We start from the raw sequence: 16,196 nt of genomic DNA on the forward strand, positions 1-16,196 counted from the left end.
CATCTTTGACTGAACGAATGAGACGTAACTGTTTGTTATACTGTATGTACTCGTATTCTTCATTTATGGCTTCATGAACGATAGCAGTTGTTGTGTTCTCTGATGTTGACATTACTGTCTTTACATACAAAATAAAAAATTCGAAAAAATAAAAACTAACTTTATTTTTTCTGTCTTAATGAAATTCATTATTTTTGTGCTGAATTCAATAAAAATATATTTTAGGGTAGATGGTTAGATCTAACCCGATATCTACCCTCATTTCTACCCTCATGAATTTTATATATTAATGTTTTCGTTAAGCCACTTTGTGCCGTCAGTCAGTCAGTTAATGAAATTTACACCAAAAATAATTTTTAGGGTAGATGGTTAGATCTAACCCGATATCTAACCTCATTTCTACCCTCATTATTTATAACCGTTTTACATGGTAAACGTTATGAATTCGTGAGATTCTAAACAGTTTTGTAGCTTCTATTTCTTCGCTGAGGATATCAAAAATTTTAACAATGCCGAAAGTTTCTTTATACTTCTTCTTGACGTCAGATAGAAGGAAATCGTCAGCAGTTGGATAGTTTTTGTTCAGAAATGCTAACATGTCCATTTTATTTTCTACCGGCTTCTCTGCTTCTTTCTTTAAGTCTGCATGGTCGTTTCTCATACGTTCTATCTCTTTTACTGAATAGTTATATTTCCTCATTGCTGCTTTACATTTAGAACATTGCGGATTCATTTTTGCGTTATATTCTGAAACCTTACCTGCTAAAACAACTAAGGCGTCAATGGTTTTCTTTAAATCTGAAGCAGTTGGTTTTATCTGTTCATTCCATACCTTACCTCTTCTATCTTTATCTCTTATCTGCCATACACATTTTGCAACTAATGAAACAAAGTTGTCATATGTCTTAAACTCCCCCGATTTATATATGTCAGAGATGTTCTTATATACCATGTCGCAATCTTTGTCCATAACTTTATGGTTGCAATGATATCCTAGAAACTCATAATTTACCTTTCGTATGAACTTCTTTATTTCTACTGAGTCAGTTGGTTTCACTTCTATTTCATCGAATTCAGGAATAGTGAGCTTTTGTTGTTGGATTTCAGGCAATTTGGGTAAATGGTCAATAATGTCCTGCATGTCATAAAGATATTCTTCATTTTCTTCATCCTGTGCGGTACAGTCTAAATTACTTGTTAAAAGTTCCTGCTTTATTCTTTGTATTTCTGTTTCGAAAGTAAATGAAGAAGGAATGAAGCTTTTCATCTCTACTAACATAGATGTTGGATTCATGACTAACGAGTTTGGTGCTGTTGTTTGAATTGTTGTTGTGCCGATTGTTGAAATCATATCTTTTATACAAAATAAAAAAATAAATAAAAATAAAACTAACTTTATTTTTTCTATCTTAAGGAAATTCATGAAAATTCATGAGGGTAGAAATCGGGTTAGATCTAACCATCTACCCTAAACATTATTTTTTGGTCATTTATGACAAAAAAATAATGAGTTCATTTACTCACAATATTTTTGTACAAAACGACCCCAAACTTTTAACTTCTTTTCTGCAGCTTCTAATGCTATCTTAGCGAGTTCATATTCTCTAAATTCTCTCTTTAAATCTTCTTGTTCCCATTGGTCTAGTTCGTATGGAGAATCTCTATAACCATAACATATCTCACGTTCATGTTCTAATTGTTTTTCATGCATTTTTCTAACTTCTTCTTCAAACAAATGTTTTGCATTCTCTACTGTATCTTCGAGTTTTTCTTCATCTAATTTCTCATGAACTTTCTTGTCTATGGAGTCCATAATTTTTCCAACTGCTATGCAATATTTTGGAGAAGCCCACATTGCTATATAGTTTATAAGTCTTGGGTCTACATACGTTCCTCTAACCTGTTTGATTTCATCAGGAATTCCTGCATGAATTTTGTATAAAAAGCAACCGCCGGAATTCGGACTGTTGCTATATTCTTCACAAAACGCCTTATAATACTCTTCCCAGGACTTATTTTCCAACAACTTTCTAAAGTCTTTCCTAAACTGCTGACACATCTTTGTTGCATTAATGTAACCATCCTTGTCTCTACGTAAGACTTCAATACCGTTATAAGTGCCTTTTGTGAATGTTTCGCCATTATATTTGTTAGTGAATGTTTTTGCTTCGACTGACATTTCTGTTCTTACATACAAAATAAAAAAATAAATAAAAATAAAACTAACTTTATTTTTTCTATCTTAAGGAAATTCATGAAAATTCATGAGGGTAGAAATGAGGTTAGATATACCCATCTACCCTAAAAATTATTTTTGGTGTAAATAAATGGTACCATTAATGATATCATGACTGTTCTCGTTCATGTCTGATTTACATCTAATGAAAAAGTTTAGAAGAATTTTCTTATTCTTTCTGGCTTATTTTTGTCTTTCCAGTACTCCCGCTCTAATGGTCCCAGATGTGTTGGCTTCGACTCTCTCAAGTTCTTAGATGGTATAACATCTTCAACGCCTCCTTCATATCTTACTTTATAAGTGTCATCGTTTATGTTGTAGCCAAGTATTTCAATAACCACTCCTCGCTTTGCTTCGTCAATGGTTTCAGCAAGTTTGCCATTACTACTTTCAACTAATTTATGACGAGGGTAAAATGCAATGGAGTCGTCAGCAGCTTTTATAAGATATCCATTACCTTGCGTAGAGTCTACGATATAATAATTTCGACTTAACCTTAAACGTTTCTTTGTCAACGGTTTGTCGTCAAGAACTACACGAACTTTTGTACCAGGAATGAGTGTAAATTGTGTTGAATTTCTGATATTTTGTGTTTGGCTTCGTTTCTTTTGTATATACTTTTCTTCTTGTTGTTGTGTCATTGAATTTGGTGTATGTCCTGTTGTAGAATGTGTTGAGGAATTATATACTTCGAGAAAATGTTTCATTGTTTTTTCGGTAAAGTCTCGCTCTTGGTTTAAATCTCTGAGCGTTCTTATGAAGCGGTTTATAATGCCGAGTATGTTATGGTTATGGTCTTCAGTAGTGTAGTGAGTTATGTTATGCTTAATGAGAAATTCTGTGATTTCATTGCTGAGGTATGCACTGTCTTGGTCTGATGTTAAAGTACTTGGGCTATGTTCTGCTACAAACTTTTGTAAAACTCTTAACACTTCACGAGTTCCTTTATTTTTCATTGGATATGCATATGCTTTACGAGTGTTAACATTTATGAAGATGAGGAATGGTTTATGTCCTCCTTTTCTGCTTTGAATGAGAGTGTCAAATTGGTATGCGTCAGGAGTGTTGGAGTAAATTGGTAAAAAGTAGTCGTAAGGGTTTATTTTTGTTTGATGTACAACATTTTTGTCAAAGAACTTTTTAACCTCAGCTCTGTTAGTAAATCCCCAACTTTTTGCTGCTTCATTGAACTTCTTAAATGACCTCCATGGATGTTGTTCGAATACTTCTTTCAAGCTCATTTATGTAAAGTTAAAGATTTTATTCAAGACGGTAAGCCTGCAAAGCAGGCTCAAGCGCGTTCAATGAACGCGGTACCATGCGAATACAGTCATAAATGGTGGCATATAATCTTCACCCGAGCCTGTTGGATTTGTTGTGAAAGTATGGACATGATTTCCTCCTGGTTCAGTTGGTCGAAAAGTCTTTTTTGCTGAATTGTTATAAGATGGAGATAAAACATCATTGCCAGCTTTATAGTCTGAGTTGTATAATGGGTGGTCTCTTAATGAGTGGCTATGGTCGCCAGAAAAGTTTGTAGTTCCTGTATGAGTGTGCGCAGGTAAGTTTGCTTCTTTAATTTTCTTTGAGCCTCCTGTTTGCTTTGAAGAGTTAGCACAGTATAAGAATTTATCTACAATCTGCTGCCAAGTACCAAAACCTAAAACACTTGCTGGATTTGTTGAGTTCATTGATGTATAAATAGAGCCTATAGGATATAATGTTTGAAGTATTTCAGTCTTTAATGTTTGAAGCTCTGTTTTGTCTGCTTTCTTATCATATAAATTTTGAACAGAAAATTTAACATTGTTTTCATCATCCATGACATAAACATTTTTACAGCTAATGTCTTTCTTCGTTGTTATGTTTTCATTCGATATTAAACCTTGTGGAAAGTTAGGAGGTTTATAATATAAAGAATCTCCACCAGTTCCGCCAACAGTTCCTTCAATACTTTCTATAGCAACAGTTGAGAAGGAGTTATGTGTATGTTCTTTATCTGCTTTCTTATCTAACATTGCTGGTAGTTCATATGTTTCAAAGTTTCTGACATGACCTTCAATGTTCATACATTTACTATTTAAACTATTAAGAGTATCTTTTACGCTTGTACTTGGATTCTCTAAAGGTGCACTTGAACCAAGGGTATAGTTCAATATTATGTCGTCTGCTCTAACAGTAGTGAAGGATTCATGTGTATGGTTCTTGTCAGCTTTACTATTTAATGTAGCTTGAAGTTCATTTATATCGGAGATATTGTGTTTATGAGATTTCAAAACTTTGTTCGTTGCGTCAAGTTCATCTTTGTCAGCTTTACTTTTAATAGCATCTTCAAAAGTTATTTTTGCCTTAACTCTCAAAGTAAATCTTGGTTCAACTAATACACCGTTAACAAAGAAGTATGAAGCATAAATTTCATTGTTATAACCAAATGCTTCTGATGCTTTACCTGTGTCATACTGTACAGTACAGCGTATGTCATAACCTTTAGCACGAATGTATTTATATCTTCTTTCATTAACATCTTCAGTGCTTATTTGTTCATCCTGTATTAAATATCCGTGGTAGTCCGTTATAATTTGTTCGTCTGAACTTATATAATGAACATGGTTTTTATCTGCTTTTTCGGCTAATTTCTCTTCTATCTCATTTATTTCAAGTTCATGCCTACCACCACCTCCCGAAGAAGTATTTTTCTTCAGCTCTTGAAGAACGTCCACTTCGCCATCTTCGGTGTCAATAATGAGACTTTGTGTTAAAACCTTTCCTGTCTTAATGGATGTTTGTAAAACTTCTTCTTCACCGTGTTCGGGGTCATGGTCGTCATCATATCTTGTGAAATCAGAGATGTTGTCATACATTAAGCATATCTGTCTCAAAAGTTCTGCTATTTGAAACTGGAACGAAAGATATACAGAACTTTCATCATCTCCTAAAGTCAAGTCTGCTTTCTTAAGTATTTCTTGAATGTATGCAATGAGAACAGAGTACCTTGGAAAATATTCGAACAATATTTCATTAGCTGTTGGTTTTGGTGGTTCTTCTGGAGTTTCTGTTGTTTCAGTTCCTTCTGTAGGTTCTGTTGGAGTTTCTGCATCTCTTGACTTCAATGCTCTTGCTCTCAAAGACCTAAATGTTAGAGCACCAGGTTTTACAAAGGACTTTATAAATGCTTTAATAGTTCCTGGTAAGTTATTGTTAGCATTAAGTAAGTTCCTTATGCTTCCATCATGTACGTCCATAGCACTATGTAAAAAATCTATACTTTTCTTGTAGTCAGCAATAGACTGACTGTGATTTTTTAAAGATTTGTCAATACCTTTAAGCCAATCTTCATGCATGTCTGATACTGATCCAAGAATATCATTTGCTTCCTTTAGTGTATTTTGTGCTTCTCGTAAAGTATCCAATCCCGTACGTGCATTGTTTGCTATACGTCTTACAGTATCTATTTGACTCCTTGTTTCTTGCATCCAACCAGATAAAGTTTTAATAGTATACGAACCATTTGAAATGAAGTTCAAAGCATTTTTAACGTCATCTAAAGCTTCTTCACCAAGTACCGCCCATATCTTTCCGATTTGGTATTGAAGAACTCCATATGAACCAGCTGTTAAACCAGTATTTATAAGGTTCCATATCCATGATTTAGCAGTTTTTCCATCCTTTCCATCTTCACCATCCAAACCGTTTTCGCCTTGAGGTCCTTGTATTCCTTGTATTCCTTGTGGTCCTTGTGGTCCTTGAGCTCCAGTGTCACCCTTCTCTCCTTTCAGTTCATCTTTATGTTCGTTATAATATTCTAATGTCATAAGGTGTACATCATTACTGCTACCAGCAACGCCGAGAATTTGTTTCTCATTCATGACTAAATTCTTTAAGCATTTAATGTTGTCGTCAAATCGAAAGCTCTTTAACAATTCAATGAGAACATTTAATACTTTCACTAATGAGGCATCTACTGTAGAATTTATATATTGCATCGTTCCATCATTTATGATAGGAACTTTACTTATTGTAATGAATGGGTCATAAGTGTTAAAAGTATCGAAATCAATGACTTTTTTAGTTTTTCCATCGTCAATGACTAAATTGTTACCTTCCACTGTGAAAGTTGAGTTTTCATTTACTAGTTCATGTGCTCTTCTTGCTTCATTTGTTTCATACGCATATGCAGCAATAGTCATATTTTAATGAGAATAAAATGTTGTTCTATTTGCAAAGTACAGACCCGAATGAATACGGAATAGTAAAACTACAAACAAACTTAGGTCTTCAGAATGAAGCGCTTGCTTTCAGAGTTGTTGACTTCAATACTATCGCAACTTTTGTCATAACAGATGAAACATATTTCATAGAGATTGAAATAGATGACAAAAGAAGTGTTATAACATTTCCTAACAGAGCTGGGTATAGAATAGATAAAATTGCTGGAGTCATAGATACTCTCATAAATGAAGAAACTATTGACAACATAGATGTCGAACTCTCTTCTGAGGGAACATTGAAGTTCAGCAGCGAGAAAGAGTTTAAGATACCAAGAATGAGTCATAGAGTTCAATTGCTTCTGGGAGCATACCATATGACATTTCCTTTGAAAAGTGTTGACAAAACGATTGAGATGAAATCTGTTCCATATGTATGTTATGGCAATTGTTTGTACATTGAGTCAAAAATAGCTAATGTCACAGGTATTTCAGGAGTTAATAGTAAAGGTTCAGTAGAATATAAGTCTTTCTGTTATGAAGTAAATTCAATGTTCATTCCAAACGTTCCTGTCATAGCAACTCATTTAGGTAAATGGGTTCGCATTAGTCCTCATAATTTGAAAGACATGCAATTCAGACTTGTTGACTTTCAAGGAGAGCCTGTAGAACTGAAGGCACCAGTGCGAATGACTGTTGAAGTAGACTTTTTAGATAATATTAAATGCAACAGCTTACAAGAGAACTCATAGTTAAAAATATAAAGTATGAATGTTATGTATTAGGTCATGAACTTTGGTTGTTGCTGTTTGATGAAACAAATGAGTTAGTTATGTCAGTCAAGAGAACAGAAAAATATTGTGTTAGTGAAAACTGCACCAAGTCAATAAGATTAGGTTTGCATTATGAAGATGAGTTCGATACTGTTGAAGAAGTTTTGGATAGATATTACAAATTGCTAACTTGAAATTTTTTTGACTGACGGCACAAAGCGCCAAGACCGAAGGTCCTGACTGCTTTAATTTACTAAAACATATTTCAAACAAAGCTTATAGTCAGTAGATAGTTTTGTATACTCGTTCGAATATCTATACTTAAACTCAACTCCTGTAGTTCCTGGTGTTTCAATGATGCGGATGTTACCTATTTTCATGAATATTGGCGTTTGACCACAGCATTCGATTTCAGGGTCGAGATAGTCAATGACACATTGTTTCCCTGTTATTCGTGATATAACATTTTCAAGGTCCTCCTTTGTTAGAATTATTTGGTTCTTGCTTATAAGATTTGTCAAAAGCTTCTTATCGTCTTTGAGTAAAATTGTTTGGTATAACTGAAGAAGGTAATGGTCTACGTTATCTGAAGGATTTGTTTGAACATTTGTGTAAGGATTGTCGTTGGCTTCTCTTGAAAGAACTTGGTCCAGTGGTGGATACTCTAACTTAACATCTGATGTAGCGTTAGCGTTAGCGTTTGAAGCTGTGTTTAAATTCACCGACTTAAGATCTGGTTCTTTTTCTTTCAAACACTCCGAACTATAGTTCTTTATGACAATATTGTTTGTCGTTCGTGAGTCAACATTTGATGTTGGTTCAATTGGAACATTAACGGCACCAGCTAAGATGGATTTGCTTCTCATTTCATATAGAATAAAAACCTTTTATATGTAGGAAATGAACAATATACTCGACAAGGGTTTGAATGTAAAGCTAACGAATGAAAATATTGTTGAATTCACTGAGACAGGAGCTGTGTATAAAGATGTAGAACTACTGAACAAAAGAGCTAAGGGAAGAAGCAGGAACATGAACAAAGGGTGGAAGCCTATAAAATTTTATGTCAATGATGGCTCAGGAGGTTCAAACATAAAGTATGCAGAAAGTTATAGAGTTTATGCTCTCAAAGGTGAAAAGCCTTCATTTAAGAACAGCTATTCTAACGCATATCCTCAAAAGCTAACGGATGGGGAAGTGGATGATATGAATGACAGCAAAAATATTAACAGAAATGGCGACAGAGATGCATGAAATTTGTTTACCATCAGTCAATTGAAGGTTAAACTTTAAAACAATGTTGGTCGTTCCCATGGAATATTTTTGACTTTAATGGTATTAGTCATGATATGAATCTCAAGGTATGAACGAGGAGAGATGAGAGACTTATATGCTTCCCAAATTTCTTCAAAAGGTAATGTTATACCTGACTGTTTCCAAATGAGTTCAATATCATAACGTGAGAAACCTTGAAAGATAACGAAGTCAGTTATGAGACGTTTTATGTTTAAAGCAAGAAAACGCCATGTTTGCATAAGTATTGCTACAGTTAAATGGTAATGTCTGACTTTAGTTATGATGTTAGCTAATGGTGAGTCAGACTTTGACACTAAACCTTTTCCGGCGAAGTCGTCGCAAACGCGCAGAGTGTTTGAAGGATATTTTTTGAAGGGGTATTTTGAAAGTTTTGATAGAATGTAGTTTGTAAGTCGTTTCATATCGTAAACTCCTGAGTACTGACGTAAGTGGTGTTTGTCAATAATTCTTTCCATCTCCTCAGAAGTCTTTTGCATTCCTGACTGTATGAACTCTACGATAGCATAATATTTCCTCTTACGTCGAATGTAACGTTGAAGAAATTCAATGAGTTCGCTATCTGGAACTTTAACGACAGAGGCTTGAACTTTTGACATAAATGTTTTCGCTGTTGAGTCCATAGAGTCTGAAGTTGCTGATATAATGATTTGGTCATAATATGAGTCATTTCCTAAACGTTCTGTTATAAGAATATGACGAATGAGATTAAATGTCTTTCCTGAACCCATCTTTCCACAATAGAAATAAACACCATTTGAACAGAACTCATAGTCCTTACTGAAAGGAAGAATAAGAGAAGAGTTAAGTTTGTCTGTAGTTTCATTCATGTCTTCATCTACATCATGTATTAAATGCTTCATTTTATCTCCATTAAAAATGCAAGTCAGAAATATTCAGAACATAGCACCGAGTCTAACTGACAAGAGTATAAAGATATACTATGAACATGTTATGATGAAACCTACCAAAATTCAAGAAAGTCAGTATACTTATGAATATCCAAGACACTGGGTAGAGTATGTAGGAGGTGAGAAAGCTATTGAAATCAGACAGGTTCGAAGTATTCCAGCAGGAAGGACAATATTATTGAAGAACTTTAATGTTTTGAGGTATAATGATGAAACAAAGAAGCAAGATAGTTTTCCTGTTGCTGTGTATGTGAACCTAGACACAGGAGATGACATGAAAGTTTTTAACACAAAGCTTCAAACGGTAGTGAGAGAACAACTTACTGCGGAAGGACATCCATTACCTTTAGAAGTTACCATAGCATATAATTTTGAAACAAACTCAATAGATTTTAAAGTCGTCTCTGCAAAGAAGTCAGGTTTTACATTTAATGAAGCAGATGTATATTCGAATGAAAACTTCAAAGCTATTGCATGGTTAGATAATGACGATTGCTTTAAGAAAATATTTAAATTCAGTGACTCAAAGATGTCAATAGATGACCTTCGTGGAATGTTACCATCGACGTTTACAGTAGAAGGTTCAGCAGGATTGCTTACAAGTATTTCAATTGGTGGCATTTGGTCTCGTGAAAACATTGTTATAAAATCCAGTATAAGTGAATTTGCTGAAGAATCTATATTATGTCTTTCAAACTATATGTATTCGCCGCCGAAGCATTATAGTATAACAAACTTTGTCAGTAAGTTTAACATAAGACTTGTCGAACCTTCTTCAATGAAAGATGTTGTGCTACCCAAAGACGGAAAGGATGGACTCATTATTGAGATGATTTTAATAGCATATTAAATGAGCTTGTTCTTGAAGGTCATTCATGATGAAATAACTGTTGTAGAAGATGTTAGCAATTGTTCAGACATTTTGAAGCGTATCGATGATATAAGAAATAAGTTAGATAGACCGCAAAGCGATAAGGACGAAGCCCATGAGAACGTTTATGTTTCATTGACGTTCTCCAGTAACGAGAACTTTTATGAGATAATATTGAAGAGAGATGGTTTTAATATGGTGTAAATGGTAGCTTGGGCAGCTTTAGGCGCAATGGGAACAAAAGCATTAGCATTTGGAGCAAAAGCACTTGGAGCTTATGACGCAGTAAATAAAATGAGTGGAGGAAGGGTTTCAAAGACATTAGATGCAAATAAAGGAAAGATTGGAGGCTGGGTTGCAAAGAAGTTAAGATTAAATAAAATAGGGCTCATAAATAAAGCATCCAATTTGGTTGCGACTGAGTCAGAAAATGCTTTAGAAAAGGACGATGAGTTTGCAAAACACGCAAAAGACTTTAATGACCAGATGAAAGGTGAAACAATGCATTTAAATAGAGTCGATGGAACTAAAGAAAATGTTTCTTCTCCACTAGTAGTTCTTCCGTATGGTCCCTATGGAATGTATGGAAACCCTTACGAAAGACCATTTGACCCATTGACTGGTGGAAGTAATTGGTATCATTACGGACGAAGAAGAAAGACAGTCAAGTTGGAGACAGATGTTAAGAAAGCAACTAAAAAGAAACCAAGGAAGAGAGTTATAAAGCAATGAATTCAACAGGGTAGAAAAGAGGTTAGAAATCGGGTTAGATCTAACCTTTTACCCTAAATTTATTTTTGTGCTATGTTTTCATACGTGTGAGGGTGGTGATATCATTTATTTTTAAGTTTATTTTTTAAAATTATTTTTTATTTTATTTTTATATAAATGACAGAACAAAAGCAACTCATACAAATCAAAACATATAACAAACATACATTTAAACATTTATTCTTCCTTCCTGAGTATAACATGTTCTTTACACTTCATCCTAGACCAGTTGACTATACACTGACTGTGTATAAAGATTGTCATGGTAGTTTTATAAAAACTTATGATGCTGAAGGTAAGTTAACAAGACTATGCATTTCAAAACTTGAGAAACTTTATGACTTCAAGTATGACTACAATAGAGTTAACATTGACGATGAAGATATTGAAGAAAATTTATGAGAACGTTTATTTTTTCATTAGTGAGTTCGTTAGTGAGGTGAAATAGTTGGCGGCTTTGTAAATAGTTAAGGTTAAGTTAGTTTTTGCGTTCATGTTGTAAAATATACGTTAGCGGTTTCGTAAAGTGTCAAATTCACATATAATGAGTAAGGAGGCGCGCAGTGCCTCCGTACCCAACATAGTTTTACTAACTTCTGTCGTTAAAGTTCCAGACAGTGAACTCATTGAATTTCTTCAACGTTACATTCGACGTAAGGGGAAATATTATGCTATCGTAGAGTTCATACAGTCAGGAATGCAAAAGACCTCTGAGGAGATGGAAAGAATTATTGACAAACACCACTTACGTCAGTACTCAGGAGTTTACGATATGAAACGACTTACAAACTACATTCTATCAAAACTTTCAAAATACCCCTTCAAAAAATATCCTTCAAACACTCTGCGCGTTTGCGACGACTTCGCCGGAAAAGGTTTAGTGTCAAAGTCTGACTCACCATTAGCTAACATCATAACTAAAGTCAGACATTACCATTTAACTGTAGCAATACTTATGCAAACATGGCGTTTTCTTGCTTTAAACATAAAACGTCTCATAACTGACTTCGTTATCTTTCAAGGTTTCTCACGTTATGATATTGAACTCATTTGGAAACAGTCAGGTATAACATTACCTTTTGAAGAAATTTGGGAAGCATATAAGTCTCTCATCTCTCCTCGTTCATACCTTGAGATTCATATCATGACTAATACCATTAAAGTCAAAAATATTCCATGGGAACGACCAACATTGTTTTAAAGTTTAACCTTCAATTGACTGATGGTAAACAAATTTCATGCATCTCTGTCGCCATTTCTGTTAATATTTTTGCTGTCATTCATATCATCCACTTCCCCATCCGTTAGCTTTTGAGGATATGCGTTAGAATAGCTGTTCTTAAATGAAGGCTTTTCACCTTGAGAGCATAAACTCTATAACTTTCTGCATACTTTATGTTTGAACCTCCTGAGCCATCATTGACATAAAATTTTATAGGCTTCCACCCTTTGTTCATGTTCCTGCTTCTTCCCTTAGCTCTTTTGTTCAGTAGTTCTACATCTTTATACACAGCTCCTGTCTCAGTGAATTCAACAATATTTTCATTCGTTAGCTTTACATTCAAACCCTTGTCGAGTATATTGTTCATTTCCTACATATAAAAGGTTTTTATTCTATATGAAATGAGAAGCAAATCCATCTTAGCTGGTGCCGTTAATGTTCCAATTGAACCAACATCAAATGTTGACTCACGAACGACAAACAATATTGTCATAAAGAACTATAGTTCGGAGTGTTTGAAAGAAAAAGAACCAGATCTTAAGTCGGTGAATTTAAACACAGCTTCAAACGCTAACGCTAACGCTACATCAGATGTTAAGTTAGAGTATCCACCACTGGACCAAGTTCTTTCAAGAGAAGCCAACGACAATCCTTACACAAATGTTCAAACAAATCCTTCAGATAACGTAGACCATTACCTTCTTCAGTTATACCAAACAATTTTACTCAAAGACGATAAGAAGCTTTTGACAAATCTTATAAGCAAGAACCAAATAATTCTAACAAAGGAGGACCTTGAAAATGTTATATCACGAATAACAGGGAAACAATGTGTCATTGACTATCTCGACCCTGAAATCGAATGCTGTGGTCAAACGCCAATATTCATGAAAATAGGTAACATCCGCATCATTGAAACACCAGGAACTACAGGAGTTGAGTTTAAGTATAGATATTCGAACGAGTATACAAAACTATCTACTGACTATAAGCTTTGTTTGAAATATGTTTTAGTAAATTAAAGCAGTCAGGACCTTCGGTCTTGGCGCTTTGTGCCGTCAGTCAAAAAAATTTCAAGTTAGCAATTTGTAATATCTATCCAAAACTTCTTCAACAGTATCGAACTCATCTTCATAATGCAAACCTAATCTTATTGACTTGGTGCAGTTTTCACTAACACAATATTTTTCTGTTCTCTTGACTGACATAACTAACTCATTTGTTTCATCAAACAGCAACAACCAAAGTTCATGACCTAATACATAACATTCATACTTTATATTTTTAACTATGAGTTCTCTTGTAAGCTGTTGCATTTAATATTATCTAAAAAGTCTACTTCAACAGTCATTCGCACTGGTGCCTTCAGTTCTACAGGCTCTCCTTGAAAGTCAACAAGTCTGAATTGCATGTCTTTCAAATTATGAGGACTAATGCGAACCCATTTACCTAAATGAGTTGCTATGACAGGAACGTTTGGAATGAACATTGAATTTACTTCATAACAGAAAGACTTATATTCTACTGAACCTTTACTATTAACTCCTGAAATACCTGTGACATTAGCTATTTTTGACTCAATGTACAAACAATTGCCATAACATACATATGGAACAGATTTCATCTCAATCGTTTTGTCAACACTTTTCAAAGGAAATGTCATATGGTATGCTCCCAGAAGCAATTGAACTCTATGACTCATTCTTGGTATCTTAAACTCTTTCTCGCTGCTGAACTTCAATGTTCCCTCAGAAGAGAGTTCGACATCTATGTTGTCAATAGTTTCTTCATTTATGAGAGTATCTATGACTCCAGCAATTTTATCTATTCTATACCCAGCTCTGTTAGGAAATGTTATAACACTTCTTTGTCATCTATTTCAATCTCTATGAAATATGTTTCATCTGTTATGACAAAAGTTGCGATAGTATTGAAGTCAACAACTCTGAAAGCAAGCGCTTCATTCTGAAGACCTAAGTTTGTTTGTAGTTTTACTATTCCGTATTCATTCGGGTCTGTACTTTGCAAATAGAACAACATTTTATTCTCATTAAAATATGACTATTGCTGCATATGCGTATGAAACAAATGAAGCAAGAAAGAGCACATGAACTAGTAAATGAAAACTCAACTTTCACAGTGGAAGGTAACAATTTAGTCATTGACGATGGAAAAACTAAAAAAGTCATTGATTTCGATACTTTTAACACTTATGACCCATTCATTACAATAAGTAAAGTTCCTATCATAAATGATGGAACGATGCAATATATAAATTCTACAGTAGATGCCTCATTAGTGAAAGTATTAAATGTTCTCATTGAATTGTTAAAGAGCTTTCGATTTGACGACAACATTAAATGCTTAAAGAATTTAGTCATGAATGAGAAACAAATTCTCGGCGTTGCTGGTAGCAGTAATGATGTACACCTTATGACATTAGAATATTATAACGAACATAAAGATGAACTGAAAGGAGAGAAGGGTGACACTGGAGCTCAAGGACCACAAGGACCACAAGGAATACAAGGAATACAAGGACCTCAAGGCGAAAACGGTTTGGATGGTGAAGATGGAAAGGATGGAAAAACTGCTAAATCATGGATATGGAACCTTATATAATACTGGTTTAACAGCTGGTTCATATGGAGTTCTTCAATACCAAATCGGAAAGATATGGGCGGTACTTGGTGAAGAAGCTTTAGATGACGTTAAAAATGCTTTGAACTTCATTTCAAATGGTTCGTATACTATTAAAACTTTATCTGGTTGGATGCAAGAAACAAGGAGTCAAATAGATACTGTAAGACGTATAGCAAACAATGCACGTACGGGATTGGATACTTTACGAGAAGCACAAAATACACTAAAGGAAGCAAATGATATTCTTGGATCAGTATCAGACATGCATGAAGATTGGCTTAAAGGTATTGACAAATCTTTAAAAAATCACAGTCAGTCTATTGCTGACTACAAGAAAAGTATAGATTTTTTACATAGTGCTATGGACGTACATGATGGAAGCATAAGGAACTTACTTAATGCTAACAATAACTTACCAGGAACTATTAAAGCATTTATAAAGTCCTTTGTAAAACCTGGTGCTCTAACATTTAGGTCTTTGAGAGCAAGAGCATTGAAGTCAAGAGATGCAGAAACTCCAACAGAACCTACAGAAGGAACTGAAACAACAGAAACTCCAGAAGAACCACCAAAACCAACAGCTAATGAAATATTGTTCGAATATTTTCCAAGGTACTCTGTTCTCATTGCATACATTCAAGAAATACTTAAGAAAGCAGACTTGACTTTAGGAGATGATGAAAGTTCTGTATATCTTTCGTTCCAGTTTCAAATAGCAGAACTTTTGAGACAGATATGCTTAATGTATGACAACATCTCTGATTTCACAAGATATGATGACGACCATGACCCCGAACACGGTGAAGAAGAAGTTTTACAAACATCCATTAAGACAGGAAAGGTTTTAACACAAAGTCTCATTATTGACACCGAAGATGGCGAAGTGGACGTTCTTCAAGAGCTGAAGAAAAATACTTCTTCGGGAGGTGGTGGTAGGCATGAACTTGAAATAAATGAGATAGAAGAGAAATTAGCCGAAAAAGCAGATAAAAACCATGTTCATTATATAAGTTCAGACGAACAAATTATAACGGACTACCACGGATATTTAATACAGGATGAACAAATAAGCACTGAAGATGTTAATGAAAGAAGATATAAATACATTCGTGCTAAAGGTTATGACATACACTGTACTGTACAGTATGACACAGGTAAAGCATCAGAAGCATTTGGTTATAACGATGAAATATATGCTTCGTATTTCTTTGTTAACGGTGTATTAGTTGAACCAAGATTTACTTTGAGAG

General features: G+C 34.4%; 11 protein-coding genes and 1 pseudogene across 12 annotated transcripts, besides 2 other annotated features; 6 read left to right on the forward strand and 6 right to left on the reverse strand.

Moving 5' to 3' along the window:
• Positions 1 to 11,677: part of a mobile genetic element that runs on past the window's edge.
• Positions 413 to 1,351, reverse strand: TVAGG3_0527990 (organellar and viral DNA polymerase type B; the record flags this gene model as incomplete). The annotated part of the gene is made up of 1 exon (XM_001316553.2): positions 413 to 1,351. The coding sequence occupies one exon, from the start codon at positions 1,349 to 1,351 to the stop codon at positions 413 to 415; it is 939 nt and encodes a 312-aa protein (XP_001316588.2).
• Positions 1,517 to 2,179, reverse strand: TVAGG3_0528000 (uncharacterized protein; the record flags this gene model as incomplete). Its single annotated transcript, XM_051237521.1, has 1 exon — positions 1,517 to 2,179. The coding sequence occupies one exon, from the start codon at positions 2,177 to 2,179 to the stop codon at positions 1,517 to 1,519; it is 663 nt and encodes a 220-aa protein (XP_051095345.1).
• Positions 3,538 to 3,927, reverse strand: TVAGG3_0528010 (keratin-associated protein family; the record flags this gene model as incomplete). Its single annotated transcript, XM_001284154.2, has 1 exon — positions 3,538 to 3,927. One exon carries the CDS (start codon positions 3,925 to 3,927, stop codon positions 3,538 to 3,540), a length of 390 nt encoding a protein of 129 aa, XP_001284155.2.
• Positions 6,441 to 7,193, forward strand: TVAGG3_0528020 (uncharacterized protein; the record flags this gene model as incomplete). Its single annotated transcript, XM_051237522.1, has 1 exon — positions 6,441 to 7,193. The coding sequence occupies one exon, from the start codon at positions 6,441 to 6,443 to the stop codon at positions 7,191 to 7,193; it is 753 nt and encodes a 250-aa protein (XP_051095346.1).
• TVAGG3_0528030 (uncharacterized protein) lies at positions 7,460 to 8,080 on the reverse strand (the record flags this gene model as incomplete). The annotated part of the gene is made up of 1 exon (XM_051237523.1): positions 7,460 to 8,080. The coding sequence occupies one exon, from the start codon at positions 8,078 to 8,080 to the stop codon at positions 7,460 to 7,462; it is 621 nt and encodes a 206-aa protein (XP_051095347.1).
• Positions 8,115 to 8,468, forward strand: TVAGG3_0528040 (uncharacterized protein; the record flags this gene model as incomplete). Its single annotated transcript, XM_001301764.1, has 1 exon — positions 8,115 to 8,468. One exon carries the CDS (start codon positions 8,115 to 8,117, stop codon positions 8,466 to 8,468), a length of 354 nt encoding a protein of 117 aa, XP_001301765.1.
• TVAGG3_0528050 (protein of unknown function, DUF4106 family) lies at positions 8,504 to 9,391 on the reverse strand (the record flags this gene model as incomplete). The annotated part of the gene is made up of 1 exon (XM_001301765.2): positions 8,504 to 9,391. The coding sequence occupies one exon, from the start codon at positions 9,389 to 9,391 to the stop codon at positions 8,504 to 8,506; it is 888 nt and encodes a 295-aa protein (XP_001301766.2).
• Positions 9,408 to 10,289, forward strand: TVAGG3_0528060 (uncharacterized protein; the record flags this gene model as incomplete). The annotated part of the gene is made up of 1 exon (XM_001301766.2): positions 9,408 to 10,289. The coding sequence occupies one exon, from the start codon at positions 9,408 to 9,410 to the stop codon at positions 10,287 to 10,289; it is 882 nt and encodes a 293-aa protein (XP_001301767.2).
• Positions 10,515 to 11,042, forward strand: TVAGG3_0528070 (protein of unknown function, DUF4107 family; the record flags this gene model as incomplete). Its single annotated transcript, XM_001301767.1, has 1 exon — positions 10,515 to 11,042. The coding sequence occupies one exon, from the start codon at positions 10,515 to 10,517 to the stop codon at positions 11,040 to 11,042; it is 528 nt and encodes a 175-aa protein (XP_001301768.1).
• Positions 11,678 to 16,196: part of a mobile genetic element that runs on past the window's edge.
• On the forward strand, positions 12,705 to 13,325 carry TVAGG3_0528090 (uncharacterized protein; the record flags this gene model as incomplete). Its single annotated transcript, XM_051237524.1, has 1 exon — positions 12,705 to 13,325. The coding sequence occupies one exon, from the start codon at positions 12,705 to 12,707 to the stop codon at positions 13,323 to 13,325; it is 621 nt and encodes a 206-aa protein (XP_051095348.1).
• On the reverse strand, positions 13,592 to 14,343 carry TVAGG3_0528100 (annotated as a pseudogene). Its single transcript has one exon. A coding segment is annotated over exon 1 (752 nt).
• On the forward strand, positions 15,077 to 15,943 carry TVAGG3_0528110 (organellar and viral DNA polymerase type B; the record flags this gene model as incomplete). The annotated part of the gene is made up of 1 exon (XM_051237525.1): positions 15,077 to 15,943. A coding segment is annotated over one exon (867 nt), but the record flags the coding sequence as incomplete, so codon positions are not given.

This window comes from Trichomonas vaginalis, chromosome II (assembly GCF_026262505.1).
Source record: "Trichomonas vaginalis G3 chromosome II, whole genome shotgun sequence".
NCBI classification, from domain to species: Eukaryota; Parabasalia; order Trichomonadida; family Trichomonadidae; genus Trichomonas; species Trichomonas vaginalis.